Here is an 18,777-nt window from a genome sequence, read left to right as displayed (position 1 = left end):
ATTTCTCTTTTTCTGTATTTATAAGTAAAAGTGTCTATCTGCACAAATCTTTCCGAATTAGAATGGTTGCAACACTTTTAGGATTTGTAATACATGTTTTCAAAATATTTTTCTGGCAAGGCTGAGCCAATTTGTATCTCTCTGCACACTAGTAAAGTATGAGGGGTTTAGTTCCCGCACCTACCAGCCCCACAAATAGGCATGACACACATGCCTTGCCTACATGGTTCCAAACTACATTCGTTCATTATATGTATTCATAGCCATCATACCCTAGATACTGTTCCTGCTCATGGTAATAAAAGGATGTAAAAGAAAATCTGATCCTGTTTCCATGGTGCGTATAGTCTAATTAGGGAAACAGAGTATTGAAGAAACAACAGCTCTCAGTCATTAGTTCAATGTGGACACTGGCCACAGTAAATTAGAAAATAAATCTAGAAACCCCTATGGTTCATCAGATGATATGTTTCAAACACAAAAGTTCCTAGTTTCTCATCTCTTTGTCTGTAACACACACTAGAATGATCACCTCCTGGGCCTCTGCTACCTAATAGGCTACAGTAAGTGACCTGTGACTGGAAGAGGTATTATCAAGAAGTTTTATGTTGCTTTTCCATAATGAAGCCCATGATTCCTTAAATGGAACCATGCCTATGCAAATTACAATGGGGCAGACAATAGTGGACCCAGCTCTATCCTGTATTTTATGGCGCTGTCCTGTAGAAATCCAGTTTCTAGTTTGCAACCTATCCTTCTTTCTCCTCTTGGACTAGTTACAAGCAAGTATTCCTAGTACCTTGGTGATGTCTTTGAAATTCTGGCCCCTAATGTAGACCCTAAGAACTCCACTGGACTTCATAGAATATATCGATGCCAAGTTTAGTAATATTTTACTAGACTTTGCACATCCCATCTACACATTTCTGATAGCTTTCTTGGGGTGAGGATCCTGGCACTGGTACAGGTGCAGAGTACAGCATAGGACTCTCTTGACCTCTTGATTGTGCAAACAGTAAATGATGGGGTTGAGCAGTGGTATGATGACTGCATAGAGTACAGAGACTAGCTTGTTGATGTCAAAAGCTGAGAGTGCCTTTGGCCGGGCATAGAGGAAGATACCAGCTGCATAGAAGATTATCACAACAGTGAGATGAGAGACACAGGTGGAAAAGGCCTTAGAGCGTCCAGCAGCTGAAGGAATGTGCATCACAGCACCAGTAATGGCCATGTAGGAGGCCCCAGTGACAGAGAGTGGCCCTAGAAGAATAAAAATGGCCAGAATGAAATCTGTAAGCTCTGCTGTAGACATGTCAGTGCATGAGAGGTTGAGCAATGGAGACACATCGCAAAAAAAGTGGTTGATGATGTTGGGGCCACAGTAAGACAGGTGAGAAATAAGAAAAACTTTGACCATGGAGATGCCAAAACCTCCAGCCCAAGATCCAGCGGCCATCTGCACACACAACTGGCCACTGACAATGACTGGGTAGTGGAGAGGATGGCAGATGGCCACATAGCGATCATAGGCCATAACAGCGAGAAGGACACACTCAGTGCAGCCCAAGCCAAGGAAAAAGTAGAGCTCTGTCATGCATCCCTCAAAGGAGATTAGCCGTTCATGATCCTGTTGGACCTAACAAAGCCAGCAAGCATCTCGGGAATAGTGACAGTGACGTACCAGATCTCCAGAAAGGACATATTAGCTAGAAAGAAGTACGTGAGTTTGTGGAGGGTGGAATGGTTCCTAACTGCCATAATGACGAGTGTGTTCTCAGTCAGCACCAACACATAGGCCAGGAGCAAAAGGGCAAACAATAGTACCTGTAGTGGCACAGGAGCAGGGAAGCCCAGCAACACAAACTCACTCACTCTCCCACTATGGTTCCTCCACTCCATGTCATTGGTCTTTCTTACTGCTCTTCAGGACATGACAATAGAGTCTTCAGTAGGCCGCAACAAGAACCCAGTCTCTCTTAGTGGGTTTATACTGGTAGAATGCTATGTATGGAGTTCATGTAATTAATCGCAGAACTGAGGCCACTGCTCTCTTTTTAAATCTGGAAATGAGCTAAGACAAACATGTAGAAATAAATGGTTTTGTATTGGGGACAAGATAGGAATCTGTTCTGATCTTTGGAGAAGCATGCATTGACAAGCATAAGGTAAAAATGACACCAGTTTGTCCCCAAAGAACACAGATAAAAACCAAAAGTGGAAAGGGAGTCTGGGTGGCCTAAAATGAGAGTTTGTCTATGAGTTGGATCATGACTTTGTTTTGAGGAAATAAGTTACACAATGGAGGAATAACAATCACGTATAACGCAGTTGAGTTATTATTAGTTCAGACACTGCTCTAAACATTAGCAGTATCAATTCACTTGATCTTCAGAACAATCCTGTGAGCTAGTACTACTAATAGCTACAACTTAATGCCTAAAGAAACTAAAATATAGAATTAAGTGACTAATTCTGGGTTGCAGAAATAGCAAGAAGTGGAACCAGGAAGTCAGGACCTTGGAGCTTCCAAAATATTTAGATGACGTAAAGGAGGGACTGTACAATACATCTTGGATTTACAGCTGGGAGAGAGGATCTTTGGGACTCATTTAGAGAAACAGTTCCTTCCTGCCAGATGGAAAGAAAAACAAAAGCAGAACACAAGAAGTTCACAGCACCTGTAGAGTGGAAGTCTATAGAACCCAGTACTTACAAGGAAGACTTGGGATTCACCTGGAAATCAGATTAGGAAATGGATGATGGATGGCAGAAAGACTAAGAATTCCGTCAGTTCTGAACGTTGTACTGAGTATCTTGAAATAAGAATAGAGTACCTTTGTTTAACATTAAGGCCCACATAAAAACATGCATTTACTAGGATACTCTCTTTGTATAACTTTGTATCAAAGATAAAATTTCCCTTTCTCTTTAAAAACTTCAAGCCATTTTTGTGTCTCATGACGAAAAGAAGTTGGCATTTTTACATGGGAGTTGATATGAAGGAAGGGTTATTTTTACCTTGTGCCCCTGTACAGTTTCAGCATTGGGAGAGAGTGTAGAGTTTCGAAAGGAGAATGGTGTAGAGTCAGCTGAGCATCTGGATGTAATCTTCTCAGATTTCTTAATTTTTAATCTTAGATCTGTTCCTCTGAAGTTAGCAGGGTTAGAATGTGCTCTCAAATCAAACCAACCTACTAATGATTTTATACCATGTTTCTCTTCCCTTCATGCTCTGCTATCATTACTTGACCATTACTCAGTACTGGAGTCCTTGAAGTTTCTCTTAATATGGTAATGCAATTACAAAACACCTACGTCCCTGGCTTTCATTTCCCATCACTCCCATTCTTACCATCCACACCCACAATTTTACTTATTTCAAAATTTATGGTTGATCAACAATGCTCTAGACCATGGGCTAAGAGTTGTGGTATATAAAGGTTCATGGACACATGCTGAGTCTTCAGGATCTTACAATCTAGTTGTAGGGGCATATCTTATCTTTCCATCCATGAAAGTTTAAGCCACATGTCTATCCCTATACCATACATGTGGATACATAGAAAAGTGGGAACATTAAACCTACACTTGCCATTTATGACCTTAGCCTTGATCCTTTCTCAATACCTGCCTCATATACCCTTCTTTGTGTTTTTGATTCTCTTGGCCTCAGATTTTCATTCATATTTTCTAGCCACTTCAACCTTCATGTTTGATGTTCTGCACACTTGAAAAAAATAGCTTTTCACACATGGACCCCTAACTGATCTTTCTGCTTATAGTTTTACCCTTAAAGGTGAGACCTTAGCTCAAAACTGACCATTTTAGTCCCCTCCTTAAAACTCATCCATAGTGCCCCTTTGTGTACACAATAAAGTTTCAAATTATTTAGCCTACAGGTACAAGGCCTATAGGCACTTCTTGTTTTGCCACTGCTTTCACCTAAACCTTATTTCTTACCACAGTCTACAGTGTACTTTATACCCTGCAGCTCTCATCACACACCACGTGTATCACCTCATAGCTTTCCTCATGCGGCAATCTCCCTGAGTATGGCTAACTCCTATTTAACCTTCAAGTCTTGGCTCATGGGGTATCTCCCCATAGAGACATTAGTTACCCTGGTTTCTTCCTTTTCCCTTCACAGGTTGGTGAGATTCCTCTGGTTAGAGCTCCCATTAGAGTCCATGAAAGCCTATATATCATTTTGCTTGCTGTATCACTGCTGTTGTTGCTCAGGTAGATGTAAGAAGCACCTCCGTAGCTGAAGTGGCCCCACATGTCCTTAATGGTGGAGTATGGAGTGGATAGTGGATATAATTCCATGGGTGTCATGGGTACCACAAATATACTATGTCTAGAATAACCTTCCCCAAGCAAGTTATTCCTCTATTACAATAAATGGCATTAGCTTTCATACAGTCTCCTAAGCAAGCCATTTGGAAATTTCCTAGATATTCCGTACCCATCCTCCTCTCCCCCCACACACATCCCACACTTAACTAATCCAATTTCTAGCTAAAATGCCTCTTTAATGATCTCTCATATCAGTCCCTTTTCTTCTGCCCTATTTCTACTGGCTTCCTCCTAGTTCCTCACAGCAGGTCCTTGGTATTTCTTGATTTAACTACTTAAATAGGATCTTACTTGGTCTTTTTTCCTCCAGTCTGTATTCTCATCTATATAACTTCCACTTATTATTAGAGTCATATTTCTCTGTAGAAACCGCTGACCACAATGGCATCCGGTTTTTGAGAGCACATACAAAATCCTCCCATAAAGCATCAAATGTATGTCCTTTTAACTGTTATACAACAGTTCAGTCATTGTCCACTATTTACCATTTTCTACACATGTCATGGTATTATCTAACTCCGTAACTTTACACATCTCTCTGCCAAAAACACTCACTCCAGGAATTTTTATTTTTTATGTTTTAGTCCCTTAGTTATCACCCCTCCCAAAGTACCCCAATTCCTATGCACTAGATTATTCGCTAGTGTGTCTGTCTTGCCTTCTGACAGTGGTTCCTATTATAAGATCTGCTTTAGTTACTGATTATTAAAGGTGGCTGTATGGATGCTTGAATGCATGGAAAAATGCACAAAGCTGTGATGCGGGCAGAAGAGATGAATTCCAGATAGGAGGAATGGAATATAAAGATGGAAGAATGTAAAAGGGATCTGGGTATAAATGGTCAGGAATAGAGAATTTAAGTGGTTAACTGAGAATATGACACAGCTGGAATTATATGCAAGTAAAACATACATTGATTTTAGATCTGCAGGGACTAGATAAAACACGAGGAAGTTAGATTAAATGCAGGAAGATTGGACTTATGTGAATAAGAGGTATAATATTTGGGTAGAATGAACTTGCTATTCAGGAAATAAATCCAATGGGAGACAAGGTGAAGATAACTAGAATATGGAAAGGATAGACTGGACATGGATGTTCAGAAATACTGTAGGGAGAGCAGGTAGATTATGAATAAATAAAGGACCAGCTATGAGAGGAAAAGATAAAGAAAGTGATATTAGTCTAAGTATCAACAGAATTAACCATATGTGGAAAATATTGAGGGATTTGGGATTTTATTAGCTATAGAGAGGAATAAGAAGATGGATATATTAGACATAAGTAAAGAAAACCTGGGATAATTGACCACTTGAAGAAGAATCAGCAGATCCACTCACTTTATTCAGATGTCACTGACTCATCAAGGTCCTCCTGAGATAGCTGGGTTGGTTAGGAGAGGACTTACAAGATGTTTGGAAAAGAAGGTTGAAGCATCAGGACAAAGAAAGATGATAAAGAGATTCCACTTTCTCTTCCTCCCATAGATAGAGAACACTGCCAAGCTAGGAAAGATTCCTTTATCCCGCACCTCACTTCTTCAGTCCCCATTTTCCCCTCCTCCTTCTGATGCTTTGGGATGGCTCTGAGGCAGAAGCCCAAGAGACCAAAAGAGATACAAGAGGGAAAAAAAGACTGGGGCAGAGGACAGGGAAGGGGAAGGTTTGGAAAGCTCAGGCCATAGGGTTTTATCAGGAAGTTTCATGAAAGAGAGAATGTCAAGATACCCCTGAACTCATATTTCCCTCTCTTGCCTTCCTGTTCCTTGTCAGTCTCCCCTTTCTATCATGTCATACTCCTGCTCAAAAGAAAGACACGGGCTGATATTCTAACTCAGATATGTAATTTTGGGCAATTTATTTAACCCTTTGGGCCTTACATTCCTAATCTACATAATAGGATTCATATGCCTGACAGGATTGTTGAGAGGAGTAAATGTCATTAATATATGTACAGATCCTGGAGCATGACAGGGGCTCAACAATGCTAGACAGTTCCTTCTTTGTCTCCTGATGCCATATAGTTGACACTCATTAACTCCATGATGTCATACAAGGAGCACTGAGTTGAGAGTTAGGGTTTCTGGGTTTGAGTTCCATGTTTGTATTGGATTTTTTAAAAAAAATTTGGGATTTTGTTGTATATGGTTGTTTTCCATATAATGATATCCATTATGAAAATAACATACATCATAGGCATTTTAAGTTTGTGACAAGATTTGACACCCCACTCAATCCACAGTATTCTGTGTCATATTGAGGTCCAGCAAATTAATTACATGGGATTCACAGTCACATTGCTGTGTTCAACTAAGGGATCTTGTGAAAATATTTAAACTCCTTGGGCCTCTGTTTTCTCAGCTGTAAAATGAGAATAATTCTAATGTCTACTTCATAGAGTTGTTGTGAGGATTAAATTAATTAATATATGAATGGAAGTTTCTTAGAACAGCACTGAGAACATAGCATTTCTCAATAAATATTAGCTATTGTTCAATAATATTTGTTGAATCTGAGTCTGTTGGGACAGGAGAAAGAATTATTCATGAGCACATTGGAGACATAAGAGAAAGATCTTGAGATTCTGAGTTTAAGAAGGATTTTTATAAGTAATTGGGAGGAAACATTTCCAAAAATTTAAATAATCAGAACAAACCGAGTGTTATTGGGCAGTTGTTATCTGTATCAGTGTGCTGCTCATAAGTCTCACAGATCCCATGTTAAGAATGAAACTTAGCGCTCCTGAAATAAAAAAGACACTCAGGAAATCATGGGGAATTGACCAAGCCAGAAGCAAATGATAAAATGAATTTGCAGCAGCAAAATGAATTTGCAGCAGCAAGGAAGAGTAGGGTATAAAAGACTATCTGAAAATACTCTTAAAATAAAAGCCTACTTTAGAGTAAAATCATATGCCATAGACGGTATAATAAACTCTATTTTGAATAAGAACATGTGTGTATGTGTGTGTATGTATGTGTGCACACACACATACACACGCATATAGTATAATTAACATTCTGTATTGTTAGTTGAAAAACCTTTAAAGCTAGCAATTGGTTGAATTAGTGTTTTCTTGGTTGCCAGGGTAGTGCTGTCTAAATGAGGCATATTTTCAATTGTTTAGATTTTGCTTTTCTTTTTTTTTTGACACAGAGTTTCACTCTTTTCGCCCAGGCTGGAGTGCAATGCCATGATCTCAGGTCACTGCAAACTCTGCTCCCAGGTCAAGCAATTCTCCTGCCTCAGCCTCCCAAGTAGCTGGGATTACAGGCATGCGCCACCATGCCTGGCTAATTTTTTTTATTTTAGTGGAGACAGGGTTTCACCATGTTGGCTAGTCAGGCTGGTCTCAAACCTAGGAGTCTTCAACCTCAGGTGATCTTCTCACCTAGGCCTCCTAGAGTCCTGGGATTACAGGTGTGAGCCACCCAGCCCAGCCCAAATTCTTTAGATTTTTTGAAGTTGATGTCAGTTTGCTTTTAGCTATTACCAGTTGATAGACCACATCAATAGGTCAAAATAAAATAAACCATATTCATTTCAATATATGCATTGTTTAATCCACTTGATAAACCTGACACCCATGAGGATAAAGGGGATACATTCTTAAATAAATAACAGGTCCACGTTTCTTTATCTACAACAAATTGGCTTTTTCAGATTTTAAAAAGCAATATGCAGCATATACCATACATTTCCCCAAATCCCCAAAGAGTTCTGAAGCACCATCTTATGATCTAACATATGAATATGTCTACAGTATAATATGTGACTATTTATACAATGTGAAATAAGTAAAGACCACAAACAATCTCATATCAGTTCACCACAGGTTTTATACATTCAGGTCCCAAACTTAGGAACAAACGTTCAGTTTTTAAAACTGCTTGGATTTTGGCACTACAGATAAGGGCTGGTGGAATATTTACCTATTTAAAGCAAATGTATGTACCAAATGGGGAAGTAGTAGATGTGTTCTCATTAAAACAGAAGATGGCAAGAACATTTTTTAATCTCCATTATTTTATGTTGCTTTGGAAATTTTTGTCGATACAACATGAAATAAAAAAATATAAATATTGAAAAGATAGATGCAATGATATTAGTTAATATTTTATGAATATGCTCATGGAAAATATGAGGACTAAGCTAAAAACTGTTATATGGTTGTTAAATAATACAGAAATATTCCATGTGTGCTTTTCTCAGTTTCTCAAAGTGATAATGTGTTACAAAATTATTGTACACTATCGCACACTGTATATCCACACAAATACAGTCAGGATACAGAGGGTCCTCATTTCTTTCTTTAACCCCTGGCAACCACTAACCTGTTTTTCATTTTTACAATTTGTCATTTTAGGAATGCAATATAATGAAATCATATGTTATCTTTTGAAATTGACTTTTTTCACTCAGTATAATTCTCTAGAGATTTATCCAGGTCATTGTGTACATCAATCATTTATTTTTTTAATTGCTGAGTAGTATTGCATGCTATGGACGTAGCTCAGTTTTGTTTAAACATGCACCAGTTGAAGGACATATGGGTTGTTTTCAGCTTGGGGCTATTATGAATAAGGTTACTACAGACATTTGTGTACAGTTTTCATGTGAACATAAGTTTTCATTTCTCTGAGGAACATGCACAGAATGCAATTGCTGACTCATATGTCGATTGAATGTTCAGGTTTTAAAGAAACTTCCAAACTACTTTCCAGACTGGTTGTTCCATTTTAAATTACTACCAGAAATGTGTGAGTGATACATATTCTCTGCATGCTTGCCATCATTAAGTATTGTCACTACTTTATGTTTTCATGTTTTTTTTTTTTTTTTTTTTTTTTAGACGGAGTCTCGCTCTGCCGCCCAGGCTGGAGTGCAGTGGCCGGATCTCAGCTCACTGCAAACTCCGCCTCCCGGGTTCACGCCATTCTCCTACCTCAGCCTCCCGAGTAGCTGGGACTACAGGCGCCCGCCACCGCGCCCGGCTAATTTTTTGTATTTTTAGTAGAGACGGGGTTTCACCGTGATAGCCAGGATGGTCTCGATCTCCTAACCTCATGATCCGCCCGTCTCGGCCTCCCAAAGTGCTGGGATTACAGGCTTGAGCCACCGCGCCCGGCCATTTTCATGTTTTTAATAGGTGTGTTGTGATCTTATTGTGATTTAATTTGCATTTACCTAGAGGTTAATGAAATTGAACATCTTTTCATGTGCTTATTTGCAACCTATATATCATTGGATATATATATATCCAATGAAATGTTTTTCATTTCTTTTGCCTGTTTTCTATTTAGATGATTGTTATTATTGTTTTTTTAAATTATACTTTAAGTTCTGGGATACACGTGCAGAATGTGCAGGTTTGTTACATAGGTATATACGTGCCATGGTGGTTTGCTACACCCATCAACCTGTCATCTACATTAGGTATTTCTCCTAGTGCTATCCCTCCCCTAGGCACCCACCCCAGACAGGCCCCTGTTTGTGATGTTCCCCTCCCTGTGTCAATGCGTTTTCATTGTTCAACTCCCATTTATGAGTGAGAGCATGTGGTGTTTGGTTTTCTGTTCCTGTAATAGTTTGCTGAGAATGATGTTTCCAGCTTCATCCATTTCCCTGCAGAGGACATAAACTCATCATTTTTTTATGGTTGCATAGTACTCCATGGTACATATGTGCCACATTTTCATCATCCAGTCTATCACTGATGGGCATTTGGGTTCATTCCATGTCTTTCTATTGTGAATAGTGCTGCAATAAGCATACGTGTACATGTGTTTTTATAGTAGAATGATTTATAATCCTTTGGGTATATACCTAGTAATGGGACTGCTGGGTCAAATAATATTTCTGGTTCTAGATCCTTGAGGAATCTCCACACTGTCTTCCACAATGGTTGAACTAATTTACACTCCCATCAACAGTGTAAAAGTGTTTCTATTTCTCCACATCCTCTCCAGCATCTGTTGTTTCCTGACTTTTAAACTGGTGTTTTGAGAGTTCTTTATATACTACAGATCCTATTTCTATACTGTTTGCAAATATATTCTTCCAGTTTCTCTTTTGATCCTCTTTACAGAGTCTTTTACAAACCAAATGTTTTTAATTTCAATGAAGTCCAATTTGTAAAACTTTTATGGATCTTCTTTTCTGTGTGAATTCTAAGAATTATTTATCTGGCTCTAGATCCCATAGGTTCTTCCTGTTTTTTTTTTTTTTTCCCTCAGTCAGCCTTATAGTTGCATTTTAACTTAAGTCCATGATCCATCTTGAGTAAATGTTTGTGTAAGATATGAAACTTGGATCGAGGCTTATCTATGGATGCTCCAAATCCAGAGATGCCCAAATGCTTCAGCACCGTTTGTGGAAAAGGTGTTCTTTCCTTAATTTAATTGCTTTTGGACATTTTTCAAAAATCAGTGAGCATATGTTTATGAGTCTATTTTTAGATTAGTTATTCTGTTTTATTGATTTATGTGCCTATGCCATCCTAAATAACACATAATCTTATAGTTCTATAATAAATAATATTGTAGCACTCTAACAAATAAATAGTCTACAATGTTGAAATTTGGTGGACTGATTCCCCTTACTTTTTATTCTTTTGAAGTTTATTTTAGTTGTTCTAGTTTATTTGCTTTTCATATGGATTTTAGAATAATCTTGTCAATACTGACAAAAAAAACTTGCTCTGGTTTTGAGAGAAATTGAACTAAATTTGTATGTCAGTTTGGAGAGAGCTGACATCATTCCTTTATTAAGTATTCCATTCCATGAACATAGTACATTTCTCAATTTATTTAGATCTTCTTTGATTTCCTTTATCAGCATTGTGTAGTTTTAAGCATACAAGTTTTGTAATGTGTTGTTATGTTTATATCACCTATTTCTTTTTTGAGTAATTTCAAATGGTATTGTGTTATTAATTTAAGTGTGTACATATTCACTTTAGAATACTTAACTATTGTATGTTTGTCATGTATCCTATGACCTTGCTGAAGTTATTTTTAGTTCTCAGCTTTTTGTTGTAGATTCCTTTGATTTCCTACATAGACAACAATGTTATATGCTTTAAGGACAGGCTTTTTATCCTATTCTTTTTCTTTCTTTCTTTCTTTTTTCTTTTTTTTGAGACAGAGTCTTGCTCTGTCACCCCGGCTAGAGTACAGTGGCACGATCTCGGCTCACTGCAACCTCCACCTCCCTGGTTCAAGCAATTCTCTTGCCTCAGCCTCCCAAGTAGCTGGGACTACAGGCACATGCCACAATGCCCAGCTAATTGTTTTGTATTTTTAGTACAGACAGGGTTTCACCATGTTGGCCAGGCTGGTCTCGAACTCCTGACCTCAGGTGATCCACCTGCCTCGGCCTTCCAGAGTGCTAGAATTACAGGCTTGAGCCACCACGCCCAGCATTTTTTCTTCTATTCTGAGCTTTATGCCTTTAGTTCCATTTCCTTGCTTTATTTCATGAACTAGAACTTACAGCAACTGTGTTGAAGAGGAGTTGTGAGTGGGCCTTCTCACCTTATTCCCTACCTATGGGGAAGGCATTAAGAGTTTCACCATTAGGTTTCCAGCAGCATCCATGTCCCTACAAAGGACGCAAACTCATCCTTTTTGATGGCTGCATAGTATTCCATGGTGTATATGTGCCACATTTTCTTAATCCAATCTGTCACTGATGGACATTTGGGTTGATTCCAAGTCTTTGCTATTGTGAATAGTGCTGCAATAAACATACGTGTGCATGTGTCTTTATAGCAGCATAATTTATAATCCTTTGGGTATATACCCAGTAATGGGATGGCTGGGTCATAAATCATTCTTAGCAAACTATCACAAGAACAGAAAACCAAACACCGCATGTTCTCACTCATAGGTGGGAACTGATCAATGAGATCACTTGGACTCAGGAAGGGGAACATCACACACAGGGGCCTATCATGGGGAGGGGGGAGGGGGGAGGGATTGCACTGGGAGTTATACCTGATGTAAATGATGAGTTGATGGGTGCAGCACACCAACATGGCACAAGTATACATATGTAACAAACCTGCACGTTATGCACATGTACCCTACAACTTAAAGTACAATAATAATAAATAAATTAAAAAAAATAAAAATAAAAAAATAAACAAACAAACAAACAAAAAAAAGAGTTTCACCATTAGGTATAATGTAGGTCACAGTTTTTTGAATTTTATTTGATTTCTAACTGACAAATAAAAATTACATAAATGTATGGCGTACTGCATGATATTTGGATATATGTGTACCTTGTGCAATAATTAAATCAATTATGCTAATTCAGCATATTTATTACCTCACATGCTTATAATTTTTTTGTGGTGAGAACACTTAAAATATAGTTTCTTAGCAATTTTTAAGGATGCATTACATTACTATTAACTATAATCATTTTGCTATACAATACTCCGGAATTTATTCCTTTTTTTAAATAAAACTTTGTACCTATTGACCAGCATCTCCATGTTCTCTCCCATCCTTCCTCCTTCATTTCCTGATAACCACCATTTTACTCTCTACTTCTATGAGTTCAACTTTTTTAGATTTCACATACAAGAAGATCATGCAGTATTTGTCTTTCTGTGCCTGGCTTTTTTCACTTAACATGATGTCTTCTAGATTCATCCATGTTACCACTAAAGAAATGATTTCCCTCTTTTATAAGGTTTAATAGTTGGAAGAATAATCATTAGTGATCTATGGCACAGAATAGTGACTACAATAAATAATGCACTGTATATTTCAAAATTGCAATTTTAAATGTTTTCACCACGAAAAATGATAAGTATTGTGAGGTGACAGATTTGTTACCTGATTTAATCATTCCACATTGTAAACGTATATCAAAACAGCAGTTTTAAAGGTCAAAATTTGTTATTTGTTGGAATTTAGTGAACCTGAATGATTGAGTTAGAAGCAACAGGAAAAGTATATTGGAGAAATTCTTGAACGGATCTTAAGATAGAAGCTGATTTGCTTTGATGAGAGAATGAGAAGCCTAAAAGGGAAAAAGCAGAGGGGTGGTTCTCTGAGTAGCAAACTTATTCAACTAGTTCTACAGGAACTCACTGCTTCCTGATGGCAGATGGAGTCTTAAGATAAGTGGCAGAAAAACTGAAGCACAATATATTTAAAATTTCTGTTTAAATTTTCTGACCGTGTTAACTCAGACATCTCAGAAGCAGTTGAATTTGGAAGTGGCATCATGGGGATGGAAGAACAGTAGAAGTTATTTATGGGGTAATACTTGAAAATGTAAACGTGGAACAAAAGGTTTTGTATTTTATTCAATTCCACCATTTATCATATTTAAGCAGAAAATGAGCTTTGCTTATGTTATTGATTTTAAAATGTAAACACTTGAGTTTTTACAATGACATATTTATTCCATGCATTGCCACTGAGATATGCTTCAATTTGACTAATATTTATCAAATGTCATACCAGTCAGCAAGAAACAGAAAGCAATTCTTGCATAAGTTTTTGAGTAGAATTAAATGTTACAACTATTAACAGAGGTCAGACAAGGTGAAAACAACCAGCAAGAGATGCTGAGTGACTTAAGGATGAGCAGTGCAGAAACCCAGTGGCAGCTGCATCCTTGGAAGGGGTGCCTCTGTTACAGAAGTTGTAGCCAGTGCCCGAGCCACTGAACCAGCGAGGGAGGAAAGCCCTTGTCTTCTCTTTGCAGCTTCCATTCCCTGCTAGTGCCTCCCATTGGCCCAACCAAATTGGAAGTCAGAGGCCAATACATCCAGAGGGATAGAGTCCACAGGATCAGTTTTTCTCCAACTACTTAAAGATGGGGTATGGAGAGGGATAGAGAGATGCAAAGAATGGAAAACTGGGGGCTAGAAGAGAGAAATAATCACCTGCACAGTACTTATTAGGTACTATGGCAGGTATTGTAAGGTACAATAACGAATAAGGTTAGTTTCTACTCTAAAGGAACTCACAACATACTGAGGAAGTCAAACATATAAATGATAATGGATATCTGCTATTCAAAATGAAAAGGTGCTGTAGCTGAGGCCAAATATTTAGTCAACTCAACTTGCCCCTGCCTCACCTTATTAATGACTGACATTCACCTTGTAGAAGTACTACAGGTTGAAGATCTAGTAATTGTAGAAATTGAAAAATGCCTTTACAGAATTTACTGTGTATTCATAATTTTTTAAAAAGAAAATTCACAAATTGCAAGATTTTTATTGGTAATGATGAAATTACTTCCTCATGTGACCCCCTTCTTCCTCATGCCCCTTTATTCTCCAGACATGTTAATCATCTTTTGGTTCTTTGAGTGTGCTACTATCTTTCTTGATTCTTGTCCATTCCTTTCCCTCCAAACTCTGACACTCACTATTACTCACCAATTTTTTTTTTTTTTTTTTTTTTTTTGAGACGGAATCTCACTCTTGCCCAGGCTGGAGTGCAGTGGCGGGATCTCGGCTCACTGCAAGCTCCGCCTCCCAGGTTCACGCCATTCTCCTGCCTCAGCCTCCCGCGTAGCTGGGGCTATAGGCGCGCGCCACCTCGCCCGGCTAGTTTTTTTGTATTTTTTTTTTTAGTAGAGACGGGGTTTCACCGCTTTAGCGAGGATGGTCTCGATCTCCTGACCTCGTGATCCGCCCGTCTCGGCCTCCCAAAGTGCTGGGATTACAGGCTTGAGCCACCACGCCCGGCCACCATTTTTTATCTGTCTAATTGCTTCAAGTGTTAGCTTAAACTCCACTTCTGCTAGAATATCTCTGACTATCCTAGTCACTCACCAACCATTTGCTTTCATAGAACACTTTTCCTCTTTCCTCACACCTATACTTTATAATGTAATTATACTTATATCTTCTGTGTTCATCTCTGAACTCTTGAATGGAAAAATTTGTGTGTATTTGTTTTGTTTGTTCATTGTCTATTGTATCCTCATAGACAATCACAATGCCTGGCATGGAATAAAGCACAAGAAGGGATAAATAAATGAATACATTAAGCAAGGCAAGAATTGATATTTTATAATTACTGAGTACATTCTAGTGACTGATATTATCAGAATGGATGTTTCATACTGGTGATGAGGAAAATATAAGGTTGGGTTGGTATAGATGGAGAGAAGATATTATTAAGTTTTATGAATGCTAGAGTAATTCTAAAATAATAATAATAAAAATAATGGATAAAGCATATTTAATTCAAATCAAGAATTCTTAAGCAGTAGAGTAATATTAGAAGAGCAATATATGAGGACTGCTAGTCAGATATTTTGAATAACTTTGAAGGTGATTTAGATGAGAAGGGTAGACAAATTTTGGGCTCCCACTTAAAAGAGTCAGGATATACAGCTGGAGTGGCTCTTCCTGACTATTTCTTCTATATTTAGTCTCAATTAATGAAATTTTGTAGAATTTTCTCTGGTACACTATATTTCTTTATCTAGTCAGCACATGCCTCAATGATATTTAACACTCTCATTTGTCTTAGAAATTTTGATTTGTTTTTCACCTAATTTTTATGTAGACCTATATCGTAGAAATGTCTTGAGAGTTTCAGCTCAGACATCTATTGATGGAATGATATTCCATTAGTTTGCTGATGGTAGTCATGATATAGCATGGAAGGCCACAAAAATTCAACATCTCTAAAGAAAGTGTCTGAAGAGATGCAAATGTAAGGTAAAAGTTACAGTAATATCGATTCTTTCATCTCTCATGGAACTATTGATTTCACTCTTGAAATGAGAAATTAACTGTTACAGTCCTAGAAGGAAGCTAAAATTGGAAGAACATTGCAAAATGATCAATATTATTAATATCAATAATAATCCATAATCACTAAGTTGATGTAATCACAACTGCCACTATCACCACCATCACTGTATCATTATTGTCAGTTATCATCACGTCTATACATACCTTAATCACTAGATTGCTTGTTCCATTCAGACCTCAGTGTTTGTTAGCTAATATGGCTCTAGTGCTACTATCACAGAATTGTAGATATAAAGAGGCTCTAATTCAGTGGATTTTAGAGCCCAACTCCTTGGGCTTAAGTAGTGGCTTTGATATAAATTAGGTATGTAGTCTTGGACAACTTACATAACCTCTCTGTGCTTCAGTTTTCTGATCTGCATTATCAGGCAACTGATCATAAATAATCCCTAAGGTATTATGTGAATCAAATAATTTATTATTTGTAATGTGCTATGAACAACATCTTGTATGTGTTAAATATTTATTATTATATTATTCCAAGGTACTTATGATATATTTACATGTATGTTAATAATAGTTAATGCTTAAAGCAATAATATCAAGTATCCTGTTTCTCTTTTAATTTTTTTTCACTTTGGCCATGTTGTGATTTATTTAAGAATCCAGGCCTGTAGAGCAGTGATAATAATAAGTAGGGCTATGATAAATGTCATGGGAATGGCATCCTGCGTGGACACTGTCTTCTCCTCAAATCAGCAGGGCTCAACTGAGAAGGAGACATTAGCCACCCCTCAAGGTCTTTTTGATAGCATTTTTGACTTCCTGGTTCCTTAGGCAGTAGATGAATGGATTTAGCATGGGTGTGAGGACTGCATACAGCTGAGATCAGTTTGTTGGAATTAAATGATGCAATAGCTCTGGGCTGAACATACATGAAAATCATGGCTGTGTAACAAATTATGACTACAGTGAGGTGAGATGCACAGGTGGAGAAGGCCTTCTTCCTTCCCTGGATGGAGGATATATGCAGAATGGTGGAGACAATGTAGATATAGGAGAGGACAGTGGTAATGAGAGGGAACACAAGAATGGCAATAGCCAAAGCAAAGTCCACTAGCTCAGCTGTGGACATGTCTTTACACGCCAGTTTGAGGATTGGTGAGATATCACAGAAAAAGTGGTTCATAACATTGAAGCCACAGAAAGCAACATGTGAAATGAAATAGACCTTGATGACAGAGACCATGAACCCACTCATGTAAGAGAAAGCCACCAGCTGCCCACAATAACCTGTGGTCATGATGACTGAGTATCGAAGAGGGTGGCAAGTGGCCACGTAGCGGTCATAGGCCATGGCCGCCAGGAGTATATGCTCTGTGCAAGCAAGCAAGATAAAGAAGTAGAGCTGGGTCATGCAACCTGTGAAGGAGATGCACCGTCTCTGAGGAGGAATCCGTCCAGCATCTTGGGGACTGTGAAAGAGACATACCAGACCTCCAGAAAGGACATGCTACTCAGGAAATAGTACATTGGCTTGTGGAGGGAGCTAGTGACCCAAACAGTGAGCATGATGACAAGATTCTCTACCACCACTAACAGGTAGACCACAAGGAAGAGGAAGAAGAGCAGGACCTGCAGCCATGGGGGCAGCGGGAAAGCCCATCAGGATGAACTCAGTGACCAGAGTAATGTTTAGCCACAGCATGATTAAAAGCACTGAGCAACACTGAAGTCTTCTATGGCAACACCACAAATAATAAAGAGGACCATGGCATCAAATATAAGACAAAAATACGTTAATAATTCAGTCTTTTCTGTGAATGAGACTCATAAAATAATTTACGTTAATGGGACACATCTTCAAATGTGAAGCAAACACTTTCATCAATTTTTAAAAAATGCACCTCCATCCTAACTCTCACGCACCTGATGACAATGATTGGAATGTCAATATTTACATCATTCCTAGCTCCTTTGGCAATGAACAGGAACCCACTTGTCTCTCCCATGTTGATTTCAGTTATTGGTTTAATTAAGAACTCACTGCACAAAAATTTATTCTTACCTGAAGGGAAACATAAATAAAAACATCAAGTCAGAAAAAGTTAAGAAGTTTAATATTTGGGTGATCCCTGGTTCTTGATCTAGCATAGTTTATTCAAATTAGAGTATGATGAAATTTTAAAACTGTTAAAACTATTGGAACATGTCTTAGTGACCCTTGCATTGACTTCACATAAACATGCAAAGGTTTCAGTTACCACACACAGGAGGCACTTCATGTTTTGATTCCTACGTATTTCTCCAACTTCATTTCTTGTGACCCTCTAAGTGATAGTCCATGCTCCAGACATACTCAACTAATGTTTGCTCCCCAAGCACACTATAATCTCTCTGACCTCCACGGCTCTCCATACTCTCTTCCCTCTTCCTATTGCATAATTCCATTTGTATGGAATTATTCCATGATACTCAAGATTCATAATTCCATTTAGGAGGTATCTACACAAACTGGGTCAAACGCATCATCAACATTTTCTTCCCAGTGCACAGCATTCACATGCATCAATATTTTTCCCTGCTGCACTGCAAGCTTCCCAAACTCAAGACCTTGTCCTTCACGACTCTGAGCGAAATGTCTAGAACAGTGACTGGGAAACACATAAGTTTTAATTG

The 18,777-nt window shown here is 38.1% G+C and overlaps 2 protein-coding genes across 2 annotated transcripts; both read right to left on the bottom strand.

Annotated features, from left to right (window-relative positions):
• Positions 1-916: 916 nt before the first annotated feature.
• Positions 917-1,899, bottom strand: OR6A2 (olfactory receptor family 6 subfamily A member 2). Its single transcript, XM_015435314.3, is given in 2 exon segments — positions 917-1,632; positions 1,635-1,899. Coding segments are annotated over 2 exon segments (981 nt in total).
• Positions 1,900-16,744: 14,845 nt separating this feature from the next.
• Positions 16,745-17,806, bottom strand: LOC107127348 (olfactory receptor 6B9-like). Its single transcript, XM_015435274.4, is given in 4 exon segments — positions 16,745-16,981; positions 16,983-17,547; positions 17,550-17,745; positions 17,747-17,806. Coding segments are annotated over 4 exon segments (921 nt in total). The 3' UTR covers positions 16,745-16,881.
• Between the last annotated feature and the right edge of the window lie 971 nt (positions 17,807-18,777).

Source organism: Macaca fascicularis, chromosome 14 (genome assembly GCF_037993035.2).
Source record: "Macaca fascicularis isolate 582-1 chromosome 14, T2T-MFA8v1.1".
Lineage (NCBI taxonomy): Eukaryota > Metazoa > Chordata > Mammalia > Primates > Cercopithecidae > Macaca > Macaca fascicularis.
The sequence above is the reverse complement of the archived record's forward strand: the minus strand, read 5'-3'. Positions and strand labels throughout refer to the sequence as shown.